The sequence below is a fragment of the Oncorhynchus nerka genome, linkage group LG9b (assembly GCF_034236695.1).
Source record: "Oncorhynchus nerka isolate Pitt River linkage group LG9b, Oner_Uvic_2.0, whole genome shotgun sequence".
NCBI classification, from domain to species: domain Eukaryota; kingdom Metazoa; phylum Chordata; class Actinopteri; order Salmoniformes; family Salmonidae; genus Oncorhynchus; species Oncorhynchus nerka.
Window position 1 is genome coordinate 18,403,856 of NC_088424.1, and position 19,772 is coordinate 18,423,627.

Genomic DNA, 19,772 nt, shown 5'->3' on the forward strand with positions numbered 1-19,772 from the left:
TAAAACACCTCATTTCACCCATCTGAGCTCATGTATTCAGGGCTGTAGAGACACAGAACAGCTCCCTAAGAATATACTGTATGTAATTAAGCAATGTATTAATGATAATAATGGACTCTGACTGAATGGGTAGTTCACCACTTTGTTCCCCATTCAAATGAACCACGCTGTCCGTACAGGACAACCAGTTCAAAACCTGTACATGTCTCTGAATCTGCCTTGGTCTAGGGTGACTGACAGAAGAGCAGTTGGGGAACGGGGTCACTTGTCAACTTTATTGCTCCACAGTCACACACACGCACAAAGCATTTGTGCCTCCAAAGAGAAACTTAAAAAATTATTTTTCTACCTCAATGCTTACGTCACCCTGTTTTTATTACAGGGCAATTGCATCATGTAGAAACCAACAGGAGCATTTCACATTCAATTCATTCAACAATTTATGAGGACTGCATTTCCACAAAGAGCCAGACAATGATGATGGGCTGTTTCCCAAATGGCACCCTATTCCCTACATAGTGCACTACTTTTGACCAGGGTCCTGGGGCCTCATTTATAAACTGCATATGCACAAAATATACCCTAAAATGTGAATGCGCCAGTTTTCACACACAAAATGTTATTAAAAATGACTTAATGTGAGAATGTACTCCCCTCCCCGCAGACTTTGTGTGACTTGGTGGTTAAAATATTTAATTGCATTCTGCAAGTAAGTATTTTGTGCAAATGGGGAATATTTTTAAAAGCTTATTAACTAAAAATGGGAAAACAAATGAACAAGAAAGCAACCATTCTTGTTTTAGATTTTATTTTTTAAAATCTAAATCTTGTAATTAATCTTATAATTAGACAGTCTTTTACCTATTTATTTAATTTTCATAACAGAATATATTCCTTTTCTGTCCGTAATGGGTTCATATTCCCAAAGGAAAACATACAACAAATGATCATGCGCATCTCTAATTTAATTGGACCTAGTTGCCTAGTAAATAGATAGGCTATATGTATTTCAAGTTTTGCAATATCATAGGCAGTGTGGTTTATTATACCTGTATACAGTCAAATTTAATAGCGGATCTTTTACTTTGAAGTAGGATTTACAGTTGAAGTCGGAAGTTTACATACACCTTAGCCAAATACATTTAAACTCAGTTTTTCACAATTCCTGATATTTAATCCTAGTAAAAATTCCCTTGTTTTAGGTCAGTTAGGATCACCACTTTATTTTAAGAATATGAAATGTCAGAATGATTTATTTCAGCTTTTATTTCTTTCATCACATTCCCAGTGGGTCAGAAGTTTACATACACTCAATTAGTATTTGGTAGCATTGCCTTTAAATTGTTTAACTTGGGTCAAACATGTAGGGTAGCCTTCCACAAGCTTCCCACAATAAGTTGGGTGAATTTTGGCCCATTCCTCCTGACAGAGCTGGTGTAACTGAGTCAGGTTTGTAGGCCTCCTTGCCCGCCACGCTTTTTCAGTTCTGCCCACAAATTTTCTATAGGATTGAAGTCATGGCTTTGTGTTGGCCACTCCAATACCTTGACTTTGTTGTCCTTAAGCCATTTTGCCACAACTTTGGAAATATGCTTGTTTTTTTGTCCATTTGGAAGACCCATTTGCGACCAAGCTTTAACTTCCTGATTGTTTTCTTGAGATGTTGTTTCAATATATCCACATTTTTCCACCCTCATGATGCCATCTATTTTGTGAAGTGCACCAGTCCCTCCTGTAGAAAAGCCCCCCCACAACATGATGCTGCCACCCCCATGCTTCATGGTTGGGATGGTGTTCTTCGGCTTGCAAGCATTCCCCTTTTTTCTCCAAACATAACGATGGTCATTATGGCCAAACAGTTCTATTTTTGTTTCATCAGACCAGAGGACATTTCTCCAAAAAGTACAATCTTTGTCCCCATGTGCAGTTGCAAACCGTAGTCTGGCTTTTTTTATGCCGGTTTCTTGCTGAGCGGCCTTTCAAGTTATGTCGATTTATAGGACTCGTTTTACTGTGGATATAGACACTTTTGTACCTGTTTCCTCCAGCATCTTCACAAGTCCTTTGCTGTTGTTCTGGGATTGATTTGCACTTTTCGCACCAAAAGTACATTCATCTCTAGGAGACAGAACGCATCTCCTTCCTGAGCGGTATGACTGCTGCATGGTCCCATGGTGTTTATACTTGCGTACTATTATTTGTACAGATGAACGTGGTACCTTCAGGCATTTGGAAATTGCTCCCAAGGATGAACCAGACTTGTGGAGGTCTACAAAAAAAATTCTGAGGTCCCACTGGAATTGCGATACAGTGAAATAAATTATATAAGTGAAATATCTGTCTGTAAACAATTTTGACAAATTCCCTGTGTCATGCACAAAGTAGATGTCCTAGCCGACTTGCCAAAACTATAGTTTGTTAACAAGAGATGTGTGGAGTTGTTGAAAAACGGGTTATAATGTCTCAAACCTAAGTGTATGTAAACTTCCGACATTAACTGTATGTATGAAGTTAAGTTTGCACGAACCCAAGTACATTAAGAGACTGCCCCTCCCTAACATCATGCTATGCTCAAACCATACACCCCAAACTGAGTACTCCACCTCAGGATTCTTGGCCCTCCCACCCGTAAGGGAGGGCAGCGCCCCCTCAGCCCAGTCCAAGCTCTTCTCTGTCCTAACACCCCAATGGTGGAACCAGCTTCTCCCTGAAGCTAGGACAGCAGGGTCCCTGCCCATCTTCTGAAAACATCTGTAACCCTACCTCTTCAAACAGTATTTTAAATCATCCTCCTCACCTCGACCCATGAACCAGCACTTGCATTTGACTACCTCCCCCTTACTTTCTATGCTTGTGATATGTGGTTGTCCAACCTAGCTATCTTAAGATGAATGCACTAACTGTAAGTTGCTCTGGATAAGGTGACAAAAATGTAAAAATGTTTATATACAGTGAAATATCTTTCCCGCTTGCTTTGCCCAACAATGCAGTAATAAAAGATAAAGAAAAAAGTCAAAAAACAAAAAACACCCGAGAAATAAAAGTGTAAGTACTGTTATTGCATTTTTTATGGTTGCCTGCCCAACCATATTTAGTGCTTTCAGAAAGTATTCATACTCCTTGAATTATTCCACATTTTGTTAATGCCTGAATTCAAAATGGATTAAAATGTATATAATTTACACACAATATCCAATAATTACAAAGTGATAACATGGTTTTTGAAGTGTATTGAAAATGAAATTATCTAATTTACATAAGTATTCACACCCTTGAGTCAATACTTTGTAGAAGCACCTTTAGCTATTACAGCTGAGTCTTTCTGGGTAAATCTCAACGAGCTTTCCACACCAGGATTGTGCAACATTTGTCCATTTTATTATTTTCAAAATTCTTCAAACTTTGTCAAATTGGTTGTTGATCATTGCTAGACAAACATTTTCAGGTCTTGACATATATTTTCAATTAGATTTAAGTCAAAACTGTAACTCGGGCAATCCGTAGCATTCACTGTATTCTTGGTAAGCAATTCCGGTGTAGATTTGGTGAATTCATTTTTCAGTGTCTGGTGGAAAGCAGACTGAAACAGATTTTGCTTATGCTTAGCTCCATACAGTTTCTTTTTTATCCTGAAAAACTCCCCAGTCCTCACCCATTACAAGCGTACCCATAACATGATGCAACCACCACTATGCCTGAAAATATGGAGAGTGATACTCAGTAATATGTTTGGCGCAGATCCAATACAACACAACGCTTTGTATTCAGGACATAATGTGCATTTCTTCCTTCTTTTCACTGTTAATATTGTTGACCCTTCCTCAGTTTTCTCCTATCACAGCTGTTAAAATCATGGTGAAATCCCTGAGCTGTTTCCTTCCTCTCCGGCAACTGAGTTAGGAAGGACGCCTGTATCTTTGTAGTCACTGGGTATATTTATACACAATCCAAAGTGTAACTAATTACTTCACCATGCTCAAAGGGATATTCAGTGTTTGCTTTTTTAAATTTAAAAATAATTGCCATTCTTTGTGAGGCATTGGAAAACCTCCCTGGTCTTTGGTGTTTGAAATTCACTGCTCGACTGAGGGTCCTTACAGATAATTGTACGTGTGGGGTACAGAGATGAGGTAATCATTCAAAAATCACGTTAAACACTATTATTGCACACAGAATGAGTCCATGCAACTTATTATTTAACTTCTTAAGCACATTTTTACTCCTGAATGTATTTATGCTTACCATAACCAAAGGGTTAAATACTTATTGACTCAAGACATTTCAGCTTTTCATTTGTAAGAATTTGTAAATAAACATAACTCCGCTTTGACATTATGAGGTATTGTGTATGTCATTGACCCCCAAAAAATCAATTTGATATTCAAGCTATAACACAACAAAATATGGAAAAAGTCAAGGGGTGTACATACTTTCTGTAGGCACTGTCGTTTGGGGGAAAAGTTGACGCAGAAAATTGAATTCAACAAACGTTCTGCTTACAGGTCCACGACAATTTGCCATTGTTTTGTCTTTCAGAAACGGACACAATCCTTTTCCAGATAAAGCACAAATTACTGCTAAAGATTAGAAAGGTAGCTTAAGTAAAATATGGGTAGGCTACAGTATTGCTGTGCGATAGGATCGTAACATCATTGCCTATTTAATCTCGGGGTCTATACCAAGGCAGGACATATGAACCCAATAATCTATAGATAAACTTAATATTGTACAACAATTTGTCTTTTGCATGCCAAACCACACGGAAAAGACGCCGTTAAAATGTGCGCACAAGATTAGAGAGCATCAATTCACATACACTGCGTAGCGTATGCCAATTTATATTGTCATGATGTTAGCAATGTAGCCCTTGTGAATTATTGTTTTGTGTTTCTTTTGACTCACCTTATATGTCCTATGGGAGCCACCGTACCTGTTTTCTGTTATGAGTGTGAGGCGAGTTGTAGCTAATACACCCGAGCAGTTTATAAAGAATTCAGCTAGTCTCGTTATTTCTATGCTGAGCAAAAATATTAATGCAACTTGTAAAGTGTTGGTCCTATGATTCATGAGCTGAAATAAAAGATCCTAGAAATGTGCCATAATCACAAAAAGTGTATTTCTCTAAAATGTTGTGCACACATTTGTTTACATTCCTGTTAGTGAGCATTTCTCATTTGCCAAGAAAGTCCATCCACCTGGCAGGTGTGGCATATCAATAAGCTAATTAAACAGCATGGTCGTTACACAGACCTTGTGTTGGGGACAATAAAAGGCCACTAAAATGTGTGGTTTTGTCATGCAACACAATGCCACAAATGTCTCAAGTTTTGAGGGAGCATGCAATTGGCATGCTGACTACAGGAATGTCCACCAGAGCTGTTGCCGGATATTTGAATGTTCATTTCTCTACCATAAGCCGCCTCCAACCGAAGACCACTGGGAGTATTTCTGTCGTAATAAAGCTCTTTTGTGGGGAATAACTCATTCTGATTGGCAGGGCCAGGCTCCCCAGTGGGTGGGCCTATGGCCTCCCAGGCCCACCCATGGCTGCGCCCCTGCCCAGTCATGCGAAATCCATAGATTAGGGCCTAATGAAATTATTTAAATTGACTGATTTCCTTATATGAACTATAACTCAGTAAAATCTTTTAAATTGTTCCATGTTGCGTTTATATTCTTGTTCAGTATACGTAACAGTATTCTCTCTTGAATGGAGTTCCTCGAGTTTCCCAGCTGCCTTGGCTATATGCCTGTGCTCGAAATCAACAACGGTAGGGACAAAGTTATTGTTTTCAAATACTGTATGTATTATTGGCACTGGCAGCTAAACTTATCAACACTAAATCGACCCTTTTAACTATACAAAACAATGCACAAACAGTCTATTTTCTGGCAGTTTATCCGCTCACTTTACAGGCATGACGCTCGCAGCCCATCTGTTTTTTGCCATTCACTACCGTGCATTCTAATTCCAGTGTGTACACACGCTCCTTTGCGTTTCTTTTGATTTGGCCTTAGTGCCAATAGTTCCAAATTATACAGCAAATAAAGGTTTATAAATCAATATGTTTATCTTTTTTCAGAAATGGTACACACAGACATTTTTGGCGAATTTTACACAACAGTTATAAATGAGGCACCTGGTCATTAGGCTGCATTTCCATTGAGGATTCTGCTCGCAACAAGCCTTTAATGTCACACTCCTGATGGAAACACAATAACACTATAGATCACATTAACATAAAACACTGGTGTTGGGGTGAGCATGGAGAAGGGTGGGAATAGGGTGCCGTTTTGGGGCCCACGCTCCTGCTGCTGTGTGTCTGCATCGGAGCCTGTTCTATAACGGGTGCCGCAAGCAAAAATAGTACTCTGCTCAAATAAGAGATTGGCCCTGCAACTTGGCCTCAAGGCCTTGGCCAGGAACCCATGTCCACACAATCAGCTGGGGCTCACAACTTCCTGTGTTTTGCTGCCACACTGAGTCAGGAGGAAGACTGCTTGGTGCATGATGTGATGACACAAAGTATTAAGCGATAGTGAAGGGTCAAAAGTAGTGCGCTTCATAGGGAATGGGGAGCCATTTGGGACGCAGCCCTATCCACTTCTGGCTGAGGTCTTTGAGGATATCATGTTCATAGTAGCATTAGCACCATTAGATAGATGATGTTGCCCCCATTTGGGTTCCGGTCAAAAGTAGTGAACTATATAGGGAATATGGTGCCATTTATTCTCTGTTCTCTTAGCATTCCAACTCTTCTTATCCATTCTCAACATGTACATTTGTCCTTATGCCTCACATAATTTATTTATTTCTCTCTGCAGCTGTCATGTACGTGATGGGAGCCCTGGGTCCGGCTGCTGGGTACCTGATGGGAGGAGTTCTCATCGGCTTCTACGTCGACCCCAAGACTATCGTCAACATCGATCAGAGCGACCCTCGCTTCATTGGCAACTGGTAATGTTCCAGACTTTTCACTGAATATGTTAAATGGTGCGATTGAATAGAAATGTTAGAGAGGCGCATGCGCGTACCGATAGGACGCATGGGGAGAGAGTAGCTTAGTTTTGTATCAACAAGACTGTGGTTATATAAAGAAACCAGACATCACATAAGCCTTTTAAAATCGATATATCAAAATCATCATGTAACCAGGAGAGAATGGAGCGGTCAGTTATTTACAACTGTGAACCAATCTGTGGCTAAAGCAACACTGCGACTCAAACCCAACAAGCCATGGCTTCCCTTCAGGGCCGTCTCCACCCCCCAAAAAATCTTGGTCAACCGAGAATAGCCTGTTCTTTCGACCAATCGAATAGTCCATTTTTAAACATGTATTTTACTACATGTAGACACACCCTGTGTCTATGTGTTTAAAAAAGATCAACTATATGCACTGAGCTTGTCTGATGCTTTATGAGCACTGTTTTATCAAATAAGACACACAAATGACTAGGGGGAGTCCGACCGCAATTGATTTGGGTTCAGACTTGCTGTGGTAAAAAATAAACACAGACTGTGTGCATTGTCTTATAGCAATTTTTGACTGAAAAGTCCTGTTACCAAAATCCCTCATTTGTTCAGGAAATAGATTCCCTAATCCCTCAACCTTTGCTCTCTTTACGTGACAGATGTATGCATTAGCATGCACGTGACCAATAGGGCCTGACCTATAGCCTATCATACTCGCATCAATAAATTGGTTATTACAAACTCTGAACACCGTAACACATGTGACAGCAAAAGAGATGCAGAGGACATGAAAGAGAAACTCGAAACGAGGGAATATTTACTGGTTGCTGAAGAGGGAAAGGGGAAGTGCGATCAATGAAAAAATCTATCAAATGTATTTATAAAGCCCTTTTTACATCAGCAGATGTCACAAAGTGCAATACAGAAACCCAGCCTAAAACAGGTGCTGTTATATTACAATATTATTTTTTCTGACCATTTGGAACAGTGTAAATAACACTAAGGACATTTGAAGTAATACCTGAGAGGCTGTTCTAATGGACAACAGTGTAAATAACACTAAGGACATTTGAAGTAATACCTGAGAGGCTGTTCTAATGGACAACAGTGTAAATAACACTAAGGACATTTGAAGTAATACCTGAGAGGCTGTTCTAATGGACAACAGTGTAAATAACACTAAGGACATTTGAAGTAATACCTGAGAGGCTGTTCTAATGGACAACAGTGTAAATAACACTAAGGACATTTGAAGTAATACCTGAGAGGCTGTTCTAATGGACAACAGTGTAAATAACACTAAGGACATTTGAAGTAATACCTGAGAGGCTGTTCTAATGGACAACAGTGTAAATAACCTTTTGATAATACAGCAATGGACAACAAAATAACACTAAGGACATTTGAAGTAATACCTGAGAGGCTGTTCTAATGGACAACAGTGTAAATCCTTTATTACAGCATAGCAAAGATTAAAAAGGACCGGATTTGTTAAATAGCTTCATCTGACATGTTGCAGTTGAATGAGGCTTGGAGCTCATGGAATCAGTAGGCTATTAAACAAACACTCAAACAGGCAACAGAAGCAGGATCTGTCTTAAGGCAAGTGCTGTTTTCTCATCTCCTCACTCTGCTGCTGCCGCTGACTCCACAATGTTCTCCACACCAATATGCTGATTAACTTTGCTATTATGCACATAGCTACATGGTCTTTCAGAACCATGGACAGCGACTGCTATCCAACCGAAGACGTTCTTTAAAAAAGAATAGTAGGTCATAACAGACCTTTTATATTGGCAAATACATTTCATAGAATAAAATGTTAAGTTTGACATTTTCCTAAGTCAGAGGGTGTTTTTAATCTTCCAGACTTGGAATTGTATGAACTCTCAACCCAAGGCTTGTACTTGCGACATATAGTTAAATGCATAAAAGAGGAACAATGGGTACGTATTGAAGATACGCTAATACCCAGAATATTTTTATGTGTCTATTTTCAAAGGAACATTACAACTTCATAGTTAATAATACTAATGTTATGGAAGAAAATGAAACACATTTTACAAGAACCAATATCACTCACTAGAAACACAACCGTATGGAACAATCGTTGGATAGCTTTTCAGAATTCATTGATAAATTGTCCCACATGGAATACTAAAGGCATAGAAACTGTAAATTAGTTTGTAATAGGAAATACATTTATTTCTATGACAACAATTGCAATTGTGGGTTGACCATGGTCGATATTTTCAAATACATCCAACTTCAATACAATTCTCATCATTTCTTTAAAATGAATGTATACTCAAAAACTGTACATCAGCCTGTCGTTTACACAATGGAAAGGTGAAATTTTTTATTATAAAAAAATGTACATGCGTGGGCGACAGAGAGAAACAAAATGGTGCAGTTTGAGGCCATTTGGCAGAAAGTGATAAAGATGCTGGAGATAGGGGTGGGGGCTAGTGGTTCTGGGCAGGTCTGATGTAATGATCTAGTTGTTTGTATGTGTTTTGTATTGTTTATAAAATATCTAATAAAATCGTATATATATTTGTTTATATTTAGACGTTTACATATGATTGTTAATGCTTAGGCCTAATATGTTAAATATGATGGGATTGATTGGTGGTGATAGAAATGTATGTTATGTACATGTTAGCTTGTCAAATGTGGGATTTGAAATCATGTACATACAGTGCATTGGGAAAGTATTCAGACTCCTTTTTCCACGCTTTGTTACGTTACAGCCTTATTCTAAAATGTATTAAATAAAATAAAAATCCTCATCAATCTACACACGATACCCCATAATGATAAAGCGAAAACAGGTTTTTAGTTTAATTTAAAAAAATATATATATAGTTGTAGTTTTTCGAAAACAATACCTAAACATTTCTGCAGCATTGACGGTCCCCAAGATCAGTGGCCTCCATCATTCTTAATTGGAAGAAGTTTGGAACCACTAACACTCTTCCTAGAGCTGGCCGCCCAGTCAAACTGAGCAATCGGGGGAGAAGGTCCTTGGTCAGGGAGGTGACCAAGAACCCGATGGTCAGTCTGGCAGAGCTCCAGAGTTCCTCTTTGGAGATGGGAGAACCTTCTAGAAGGACAACCATCTCTGCAGCACTCCACCAATCGGGGCTTTATGGTAGAGTGGCCAGCCGGATGCCACTCCTCAGTAAAAGGCGCTTGGAGTTTGCCAAAAGGCACCTAAAGGATTCTCAGACGATGGTCTAATGAAACCAAGATTGAAATCTTTGGCTTGAAAGCCAAGCGCCACGTCTGGAGGAAACCTGGCACCATCCCTATGGTGAAGCATGGTGGTGGCAGCGTCATGCTGTGTGGATGGTTTTCAGTGGCAAGGACTGGGAGACTAGTCAGGAACGAGGGAAAGATAAACGGGGCAAAGTACAGAGAGATTCTTGATGAAAACCTGCTCCAGGAAACTCATGACCTCAGACTGGGGTGACGGTTCACCTTCCAACAAGACAATGACACTAAATACACAGCCAAGACAACTAAGAAGTGACTTTGGGACAAGTCTCTGAATGTCCTTGAGTGGTCCAGACAGAGCCCGGACTTGAACCAGATCGAACATCTCTGAATTCTTTCCAAATGCACTATTACTCTTCCAGTGTTCCATGCTGTTTAATTTGGGGCTTGTGTGTTGTGGGAATGTGCTATAGACTCATTGCAGATGATAGGACAGGGATGGGATAAGAAACTTGAATGTCATTTTTATATTGACATTTTAGTCATTTAGCAGACGCTCGTATCCAGAGCAACTTACTGGCACAATTCGTGTTAAGTGCCTTGCTCAGGGGCACATCGACAGATTTATCACCTACTGTAGTCAACTCGGCAATTTGAACCAGTGTCCTTTCAGTCACTGGCCAACGCTCTTAACCGCTAGGCTTGCTCCCTGAGAGGAAAATAGTCTTAGACACACAGTCATATACAAAATTAACACTTTACATTACACTTGACATTAGGGCTGGCAATTCCCAGGGACCTCAAGATATGAAATCACAAAACTTAGATGTTGATACGATATGTATTGCAATTCAATACTGTGATTTTATTGCGATTCGATGTTCCAAACATATTGCTCACCATGTCTGCTGCAGAGGGACAAGAGAAAGACATGAGAAAATGAGTTTTGATCAGTCATGGAAATAAGTCAATCAATCAAATGTATTTATAAAGCCCTTCTTACATCAGCTGATGTCACAAAGTGCTATACAGAATCCCAGCCTAAAAGAGGAACCAGGCTATGAGGGGTGGCCAGTCCTCTTCTGGCTGTGCCGGATTATAACAGAACATGGCCAAGATGTTCAAATGTTCATAGATGACCAGCAGGGTCAAATAATAATAATAATCACAGTGGATGTAGAGGGTGCAACAGGTCAGCACCTTAGGAGTAAATGTCAGTTGGCTTTTCATAGCTGATCATTCAGAGAATCTCTACTGCTCCTGCTGTCTAGAGAGTTGAAAACAGCAGGTCTGGGACAAGGTAGCACGTCCGGTGAACAGTGCTGAAAACACGATGGCTCACTATTTAAAAAGAAGATGGAGAACAAGGTAGAGGAGGAAAAATACAGGAGCTTTAGCGCAGGTACAGCTGACTAGGCCTAGCTAATATTAACTACCTAGCAATTTTTAAATACATTTTTGTTCTTTTTTTGAGAATCGATACCCCGCCCCCATCACTAAGCTAAACCCTCTCTGCTCTCTCAGGTGGAGCGGCTTCCTGCTCTGTTCCATTGCCATGCTACTGGTCATATTCCCCATGTTCGCCTTCCCCAAGAAGCTGCCTCCCAGAAACAAGAAGAAGAAGAAGAGGAAAAAGATCACCCTGGACAACGTGTCCAGCGATGATGACATCACCAAGGAGAAGGCCGACAGCAAGAGTCAGAAGGTTACATCATCCATGGGCTTCGGGAAAGACATTAAAGGTATGTTATACAGAGAGAGAGGATACAGTATGTCCCAAATGGTACCCTATTCCCTAAGAAGTGCACTATATAGCTATTAGGTTGCAATTTGGGGTGCTATTGAGGCTGTAAGAAGCAGGGTTATCTCACTGACTCTTGCCTCTCATATACTATGAATTTGTAGGTTTCCATTGACCAGGTTTATTCAACAACAATTTCACACAAAAAATAATTGCGGGCAGATCTAGGAGAAGTTTTCTAAAGATCAACAACATTTATATCTGTTTCTACAGGAGTGGGGTTTTCTTTTGTCAAACATTCTTTATTTTAAGATCATTTTATTGTTCAATTGCACACAAGGTCCACCTGAAATGTTACTTCCGCTTTTAACCCTACCTCTAAAAGAAGCACGTACAGGTTTTGGAGAGTTGCCACACTGGGCACTCTGGGAGCTGTTGTTGTGGGGGGTTAAGTGCCTTGCTCAAGGGCACAACGGCAGGCAATGGTATCTATGATTTGATACCAGCAACCCTCCGGTTGCCAACTCGCTTCTCAACAGATTTTTCCCATCGGATTCGAACTGGCAGCCCTCCGGCTGCTGGCTCACTAGTCTAGCTACCGCTCCTTTATTGCAACAAATGATGGAATCGTATGATTGACAAATAATTGTCAAGGTACGAGGGGCACATGATGTCATCACGTTACTATAAAGCTCCTCTCCACGTTTAATTCTAAATGCCTACTGTTTGAAAAATACATTTTTTTTTTCAATTATAAAAATGGTTGTTTACAGGGCAAGGATAATATAAAGACTTGTTTTTATTAGGTGTTGACGTCCTTACGTCCAGCTGTTTTTAGACAGTTCATTGGAAACTCACTGTAGCAGGCAATTGTCGCGTCTCTTTTCTATGCAATTTTTTTTAGATGTCGACACAAAATCACTCGACAAGTTTATGGAAACCTAGTTACTGATACTGATCGTAGTCTATAAATGCTTGGCATGGTTTGTTGCTGCCACAGACCGCTATATACAGCTAGAGCTGAACTTCTCTCGCACTATAACAAATGACTTGTAATAACAGCCCATTGCCTCGTTTTATGTTCTAATTAAGTTTACTAAGTTGAAATATATAGGGTACTACTGTAATGAGGTTTCATTCTAATTATGGGCAGAGAAAATGTTGTTCCTATTAAGGTAGTGGGGAATCTGAATAGGAATGTGAATTACTGTACATTGTACATACTCCTTTATGTCCTCCTGGTGAGCAGATGTACCCTTGCATAGCTCCATAATATAAATGGTCCGTCAGCCTACCCTGTGTCTCTGTCTGTCTTATGCTCATTTTGCTAACGTGCTGTCTTGTTCCCCTACATGTTTATTTTTCTCTCCCTCCCTCGCTCTCTCTGTCTCTCCCTCCCTGTCCCTGTGTAGAGCTGCCTAAGGCTGCAGTGAGGATCCTGAGTAATGTCACCTTCCTGTTTGTGAGCCTGTCCTACACTGCAGAGAGCGCCATCGTCACCGCCTTCATCACCTTCATACCCAAGTTCATCGAGTCACAGTTTGGCATCCCGGCATCCAGCGCTAGTATCTACACAGGTAAATGCACTCCTAGTATCTACACAGGTAAATACACTCCTAGTATCTACACAGGTAAATACACTCCCAGTATCTACACAGGTAAATACACTCCTAGTATCTACACAGGTAAATACACTCCTAGTATCTACACAGGTAAATACACTCCTAGAATCTACACAGGTAAATACACTCCTAGTATCTACACAGGTAAATGCACTCATTGTATCTACACAGGTAAATGCACTCCTTGTATCTACACAGGTAAATACACTCCTAGTATCTACACAGGTAAATACACTCCTAGTATCTACACAGGTAAATACACTCCTAGTATCTACACAGGTAAATACACTCCTAGTATCTACACAGGTAAATACACTCCTAGTATCTACACAGGTAAATACACTCCTAGTATCTACACAGGTAAATACACTCCCAGTATCTACACAGGTAAATACACATCTATTATCTACTCAATTAACTTTAAACTTTTTGTAATTTTAGTGCACTTTGTATTTTTGTATATTTTGAGCGTACATTGAAAGCGTTCAAAATACACGGAAAACATAATAAATACATCTATACAGCTAAAAACAACAGTGTAATGTTAAAACAAGTTGATATTAAGGTTAAAGAAAGAGCTTTATCAAATGACCAGATTTTTCTAACTGTTACTTTGGACAAAATCAAGGCATCAATATTCTCATAATGCTGTTTGTATAAAGAATCTTAAATTACAGCTCAATTGAAGGAAATTCAGAATTTGCGATTAATCGTGATAGATACATTTCTGTAAAACTCTGTTTTTGGCTGCGAATACAGTTTTCTGCCTGTCTGTGAAAATCAGCAGCTAAGTAGAACATGACATCTCTAGACTGCCTGTTTTTGTTATGCTATTCTCGGTTAACCAGCAGTAAAATTCTCATGTGAAAGTTTGTCATTTCCTGTTTTACTTGGAGGGGGGAATCCCATTAACAGTTGTTATTACCTTTGTGCAAAGGAAGGAAGCGAATTCTCTTCCCTCGCAAACGGAAACTTCCAGCCAAACTCCTCTCTTCTGCTAATTTCACCCGTGTTTATCATGGCCAAAAAATACATTTTTGTTTTCATTAATTTTTACAATATAGCCAATTTTGACATTGTGGGTGTGGAAACCGTTTATCCTCCACACACGGGTTTGTGAAATCACCGCACTAATGTAAGCACCGCCTTCGCCCAATCTTAATTAATCCAAATAATCAATGACGAAAACCCCAAATCAGGAACTACTGCTGCTCGAATTCACATCATTTTATGTGCCTTGACAGATTCTCGCAGTTTCATCTGTACACGAGAGATTAGTGTTGTGTTTATGTTCGCAAAACTATTACAACAGCCAAGTTTGTACAAACATGTCGATTTAATGTATTTTGTGTACAACATGTAATTAGCTGCATGTAGCCTAACTCCCCTACTAAAAAAGAACATGAAATCGCACTTATGACTCTAGTTCGCGAACGATATTGTGCTAATCTCCCTCGCGGCAGTCAAGCTGAGAGTTTTCGCCAAGAGTTGTTCACAATCTAGTCCAGTTGAGTCCGCAACTAGAGCTTGTTTCAAAGCTATTAATAAATAATCATATTTGTATGTCTAGCGATCACAAATGTCCATTGTTTGAAGCACACTTTTATAAGTCTCAGTCACAAATGACAGCTACATTAAGGCCACAATGGTGAATGAGAGACTTGTCTAGAACCGTAGCCACAGATTTGATTTGATTTTTATCATTTGACAGCCCGAGTAAACACATCTATACTGAAAAAATATATAAACCTACCATGCAACAATTTCATTGATTTTACTGAGTTACAGTTCATATAAGGAAATCATTAGGCACTAATCTATGGATTTCACATGACCTGGGAATACAGATATGAATCAGTTCGTCACAAATACCGTAAAAAAAAATGGGCCTCACAATGGGCCTGAGGTTCTTGTCACGGTATTTTTGTGCACTCAAATTGCCATTGATAAAATGCAATTGTGTTCGTTGTCCATAGCTTATGCCTGCCCATACCATAACCCCACCACCACAATGGGGGCACTCTGTTCACAACATTGACATCAGCAAACCGCTCATCCACACAACGCAATGTACGTGGTCTGTGTTTGTGAGGCTGGTTGGACATACTGCCAAATTCTCTAAAAATGATGTTGGAGGCGGCTTATGGTAGAGAAAGGAACATTTAATTCCCTGGCAACTGCTCTAGTGGACATTCTTGCAGTCAGCATGCCAATTGCACTCTCCATCAAAACTTGAGACATTGTGTTTTGCGACAAAACTGCACATTTTAGTAGCCTTTTATTGTCCCCAGCACAAGGGGCACCTGCATTTACATTTACATTTAAGTCATTTAGCAGACGCTCTTATCCAGAGCGACTTACAAATTGGTGCATTCACCTTATGACATCCAGTGGAACAGTAGTGCATCTAAATCTTTTAAGGGGGGGGGGTGAGAGGGATTACTTTATCCTATCCTAGGTATTCCTTAAAGAGGTGGGGTTTCAGGTGTCTCCGGAAGGTGGTGATTGACTCCGCTGTCCTGGCGTCGTGAGGGAGTTTGTTCCACCATTGCGTAATGCGTAATGATCAGGCTGATTAATCAGCTTCTTGATATGCCACACCTGTCAGGTGGATGGATTATCTTGGCAAAGGAGAAATGCTCACTAACAGGGATGTTAACAAATTTGTGCACCAACTTTGAGAGAAATAAGCTTTTTGTGCGTTTGGAAAACATCTGCAATCTTTTATTTCCGCTTATGAAACATGGGACCAACACTTTACATGTTGCATTTATATTTTTGTTCAGTCAATACACACCTAACACCCCTTGTTTGGAACACAGGTCTATTGTCTCCAGCTTCACCACAGAGGTCAGTTAGAGCCCTTGCCTTCAAAAGCTCCTTAGTCAGGGACACTTCCGGGACAGCCTGAAGGGGTCTGTGTCTTTAAGATTACTCCACGTCAGTGGGGCCACTGTGAGTTTAACGCTCACTACTTGACCATCTCCCAAGTGTCCCTTTTATTTTAAGGAAGAGTGTTTGTATTATTCATGGCTGCTGGCTGGGCCTTCACTCCGTCCACATAACATTAGTTGTACAGCTAGCCGTCTTAAAGCTTCCTCAGAAATCCCCTAAAAAGGAGCTTCTACTCTGCTCTTTCTGTTTGGATGATGTGTTTGAAAGTGAACAGGAGGCCCAAATTAAATGATGTTGTAGAATAACATACGTCTAGATGTGAAACAGATTGCCGTGATCTAATCTATGAGTTCTAGAGACCGCATCGTTGACTCTCTCTCTCTCTCTCTCTCTCTCTGCCTCTCTCTCTCTCTGCCTCTCTCTCTCTGCCTCCTGCTGTCACAGGTGTGATCATTGTGCCCAGTGCTGGGGTGGGTATAGTCCTGGGGGGCTACATAATTAAGAAGCTGAAGCTGGGAGCCAGAGAGTCAGCCAAGCTGGCCATGATCTGTAGTGGGGTATCTCTTCTCTGCTTCTCTACTCTGTTCATAGTGGGCTGTGAGAGCATCAACCTAGGAGGCATCAACATACCATACACCACTGGGTAAGAACCACAACCTCCTTCCTTCATTCAGTACCCCTCTCTTTCAAACTGAACTTTTTTTCCTCATGCAATCCCTGTCGATCGTGTCCTCTTTCTCTCAGCTCCCCCAAAATTAATTGAATTATTTCTCTGCAAACATTCCAGCCTCCAAAACCCCATATCAACGTTTTAAACAATGTGAGGAAGTTTAGTGTGTGTGTGTTTCCCTGTGATGATGAGAAGAGGAGGTGACCATCATGAAGGCCCCTGTTGTGAAGTATCACCTCAGCACACATCAGAGTCCCTGTCCAAAATGAAAGCCCTATTCCCTATGTAGTGCACTACTTTTGAACAAGGCCAATAGGGCCCTGGTCAAAAGTAGTGAACTATAGAGGCAATAGGGTGCCATTTGGAACACAGTCCTTCCCCAGACACAATAACAATAATGCATGATACTGTTATGATCTAGATGAATTAACTCTCTGTTCTACAGTCCTGGAGCTTTGTTCCCTCTCTTAGATCCATCCTCTGGCTACATCCCAAATGGCACCCTATTCCCATTTATAGTGTACTACTTTTGACCAGGATATACAGAGACTGTAAAATTGGGATGTGATGCGTCTCTGCTTGGCGCTCAGCATTAAGGAGATAGATTTGGGGTAAGGCATTGCAATAGACAAGCGTCCTGTCCAGGCGGTGCACTTGTACATCAAGCTGCCTCACGCTACAGAAACAGGAGATAGGCTCCTGTTTCTATGAGCCGTTCTGGCTCGCACACGCCAAGGCTCATGCAAGGCTACTTTTCACCCCATAGGGCGAAAAGTAGTGCACTATAAAGGGAAAAGGGTGCCTGTCCCTGATGCAATTATGATTCACCCGTTGCTGACAAGTGTATAAAAATTGAGCACACGGCCATGCAATCTCCAGAGACAAACATTGGCAGTAGAATGGCCTTACTGAATAGCTCAGTGACTTTCAACGTGGCACCGTCATAGGATTCCACCTTTCCAACAAGTCAGTTTGTCAAATTTCTGCCCTGCTAGAGCTGCCCTGGTCAAATGTAAGTGCTGTTAACGTGAAGTGGAAACGTCTTCGAGCAGCTACAGCTCAGCCAAGAAGTGGTAGGCAACATAAGCTCATAGAACCGTACCACAGAGTGCTGATATATTTGTGCCCATCTCAGTGAACTAATGCATTGTGGGAGGCCCAGACTAAAAGCCAATTTATGCTTGATCTGAAAATGTGTTTGGAGGCTCCATATGGACGGTGTGACACAATTACAGAGCCTCTGGAGACATGTGGAGCTATGTACCGCATCACCATGCACCTTCCAAATGTTGTAACAATGCAGAGGGCTCTATATACATGATTAGCTGACGGTAGGTGGGGGCGGTACATCCTGTATAAACATAAACTGACTTCCTTGACAACGTCCTTCACAACAGCTCTGCACAGCTCAGCAAAGCACAAGAAGTATGAAGGCCGTGTCACCGTAAATGCTGCATGGCCAATGCAGATGTCAGATTGACCACGCATCGCCCAGATGCACGACTCTCTACAGAATGCGCACTCTCCCACTAATCTGTGCACATTCATTGTTTCATAACTTCATTGTGTGAATTGTTTGCGTTTGATGGTTAGTGTATATTACACCACTATTACCTATACTGTATCAGCAGTAGTACATTTACCGTTCATTCCTATCATCTCTAATCTACAATGTATGTTTGGTTATGGTCATTTCTGTTAATGCATTCAATACATTATTATTCCAGTCTTACGGTTCTAATTGTCGGAGTGGACATTGTTTGCAGAGCGCACAACCTATGCTACACTTGTGAGAAACAAGTTTTGATTTCTTTCATTCCATTAATGAGTTAATTCAATTACATTTAGTAAGTGTCTTTTGTTTGGAGCACTCCTTTCAATTTTAAGGTAAGGACGCGCACCTGATTACGCATAGAAGTCATTTACATAGGCCTAAAGGCTGCCTGGCCTGCACGCAAATGTAGGCATATTAATGTGCCCATTTTGGAGATCTGATTGGCTAAACTCACCACCCATTATCGGTGTGCTTTAGGACCATGCGGACGTCTCCGAGGGGTCGGTTTAAAATAATGTGACGTCCCCCACACTTATCAAATTTGCGCCCCTGTCCCAAAGTAATGTTTTCTTCACCTCAAAAAGCAAACATCCATTGTCAAAGCCTACATCGAGGAACTATTGTCAATTTGAAAAATCTTTCCAGCTCTATCCCTTTTGATAACCGCTCAGCGTGAAAGAGAAAAATGTCATGCTCTGATCCAGTGGAAACGTCATAAAATAGGCCAACCTGGTTACTTCTTATCAGTGCTTGCTTTGGACTGAAATAGGGTCTGGTACTCATTTTGGGTGCTGGTGCTATTTGTATTTAGGTGCAGGAGCTCCACAATACTTTTAAGCTAATATTCTATAAGAGGAACAAGAGATCAATTAGTAGAGCATTTGAGGTACTGATACTCTGCTCCAGTGATCTCCTGCCCAAGTCAAGCACTGCTTCTTATCCCTTGCGCAAATAGCCTACAGTTGTGTCTGTCTCGAGCTCACTGGCGCTGGATACCCTGAGGGCCCAGAATATTTTATACAATGTTGTAAATTCGTTGCAGACAGGCCATGGGTAGCCGATGTGATTTATAGGAAATTCTTTTTAAAAATCCGTAT

At 40.6% G+C, this 19,772-nt stretch overlaps 1 protein-coding gene across 3 annotated transcripts in view; it reads left to right on the top strand.

Annotated features, from left to right (window-relative positions):
- LOC115114367 (solute carrier organic anion transporter family member 5A1-like) overlaps window positions 1-19,772 on the top strand; it is a 35,779-nt gene that overhangs the window by 8,797 nt on the left and 7,210 nt on the right. For all 3 annotated transcript variants that reach the window (XM_029642545.2, XM_029642546.2, XM_029642544.2), the window contains exons 3-6: window positions 6,826-6,958; window positions 11,717-11,934; window positions 13,346-13,510; window positions 16,895-17,093. In XM_029642545.2, the coding sequence (XP_029498405.1) occupies window positions 6,826-6,958; window positions 11,717-11,934; window positions 13,346-13,510; window positions 16,895-17,093 (715 nt within the window). The remainder of the gene's footprint in view (window positions 1-6,825; window positions 6,959-11,716; window positions 11,935-13,345; window positions 13,511-16,894; window positions 17,094-19,772) is intronic.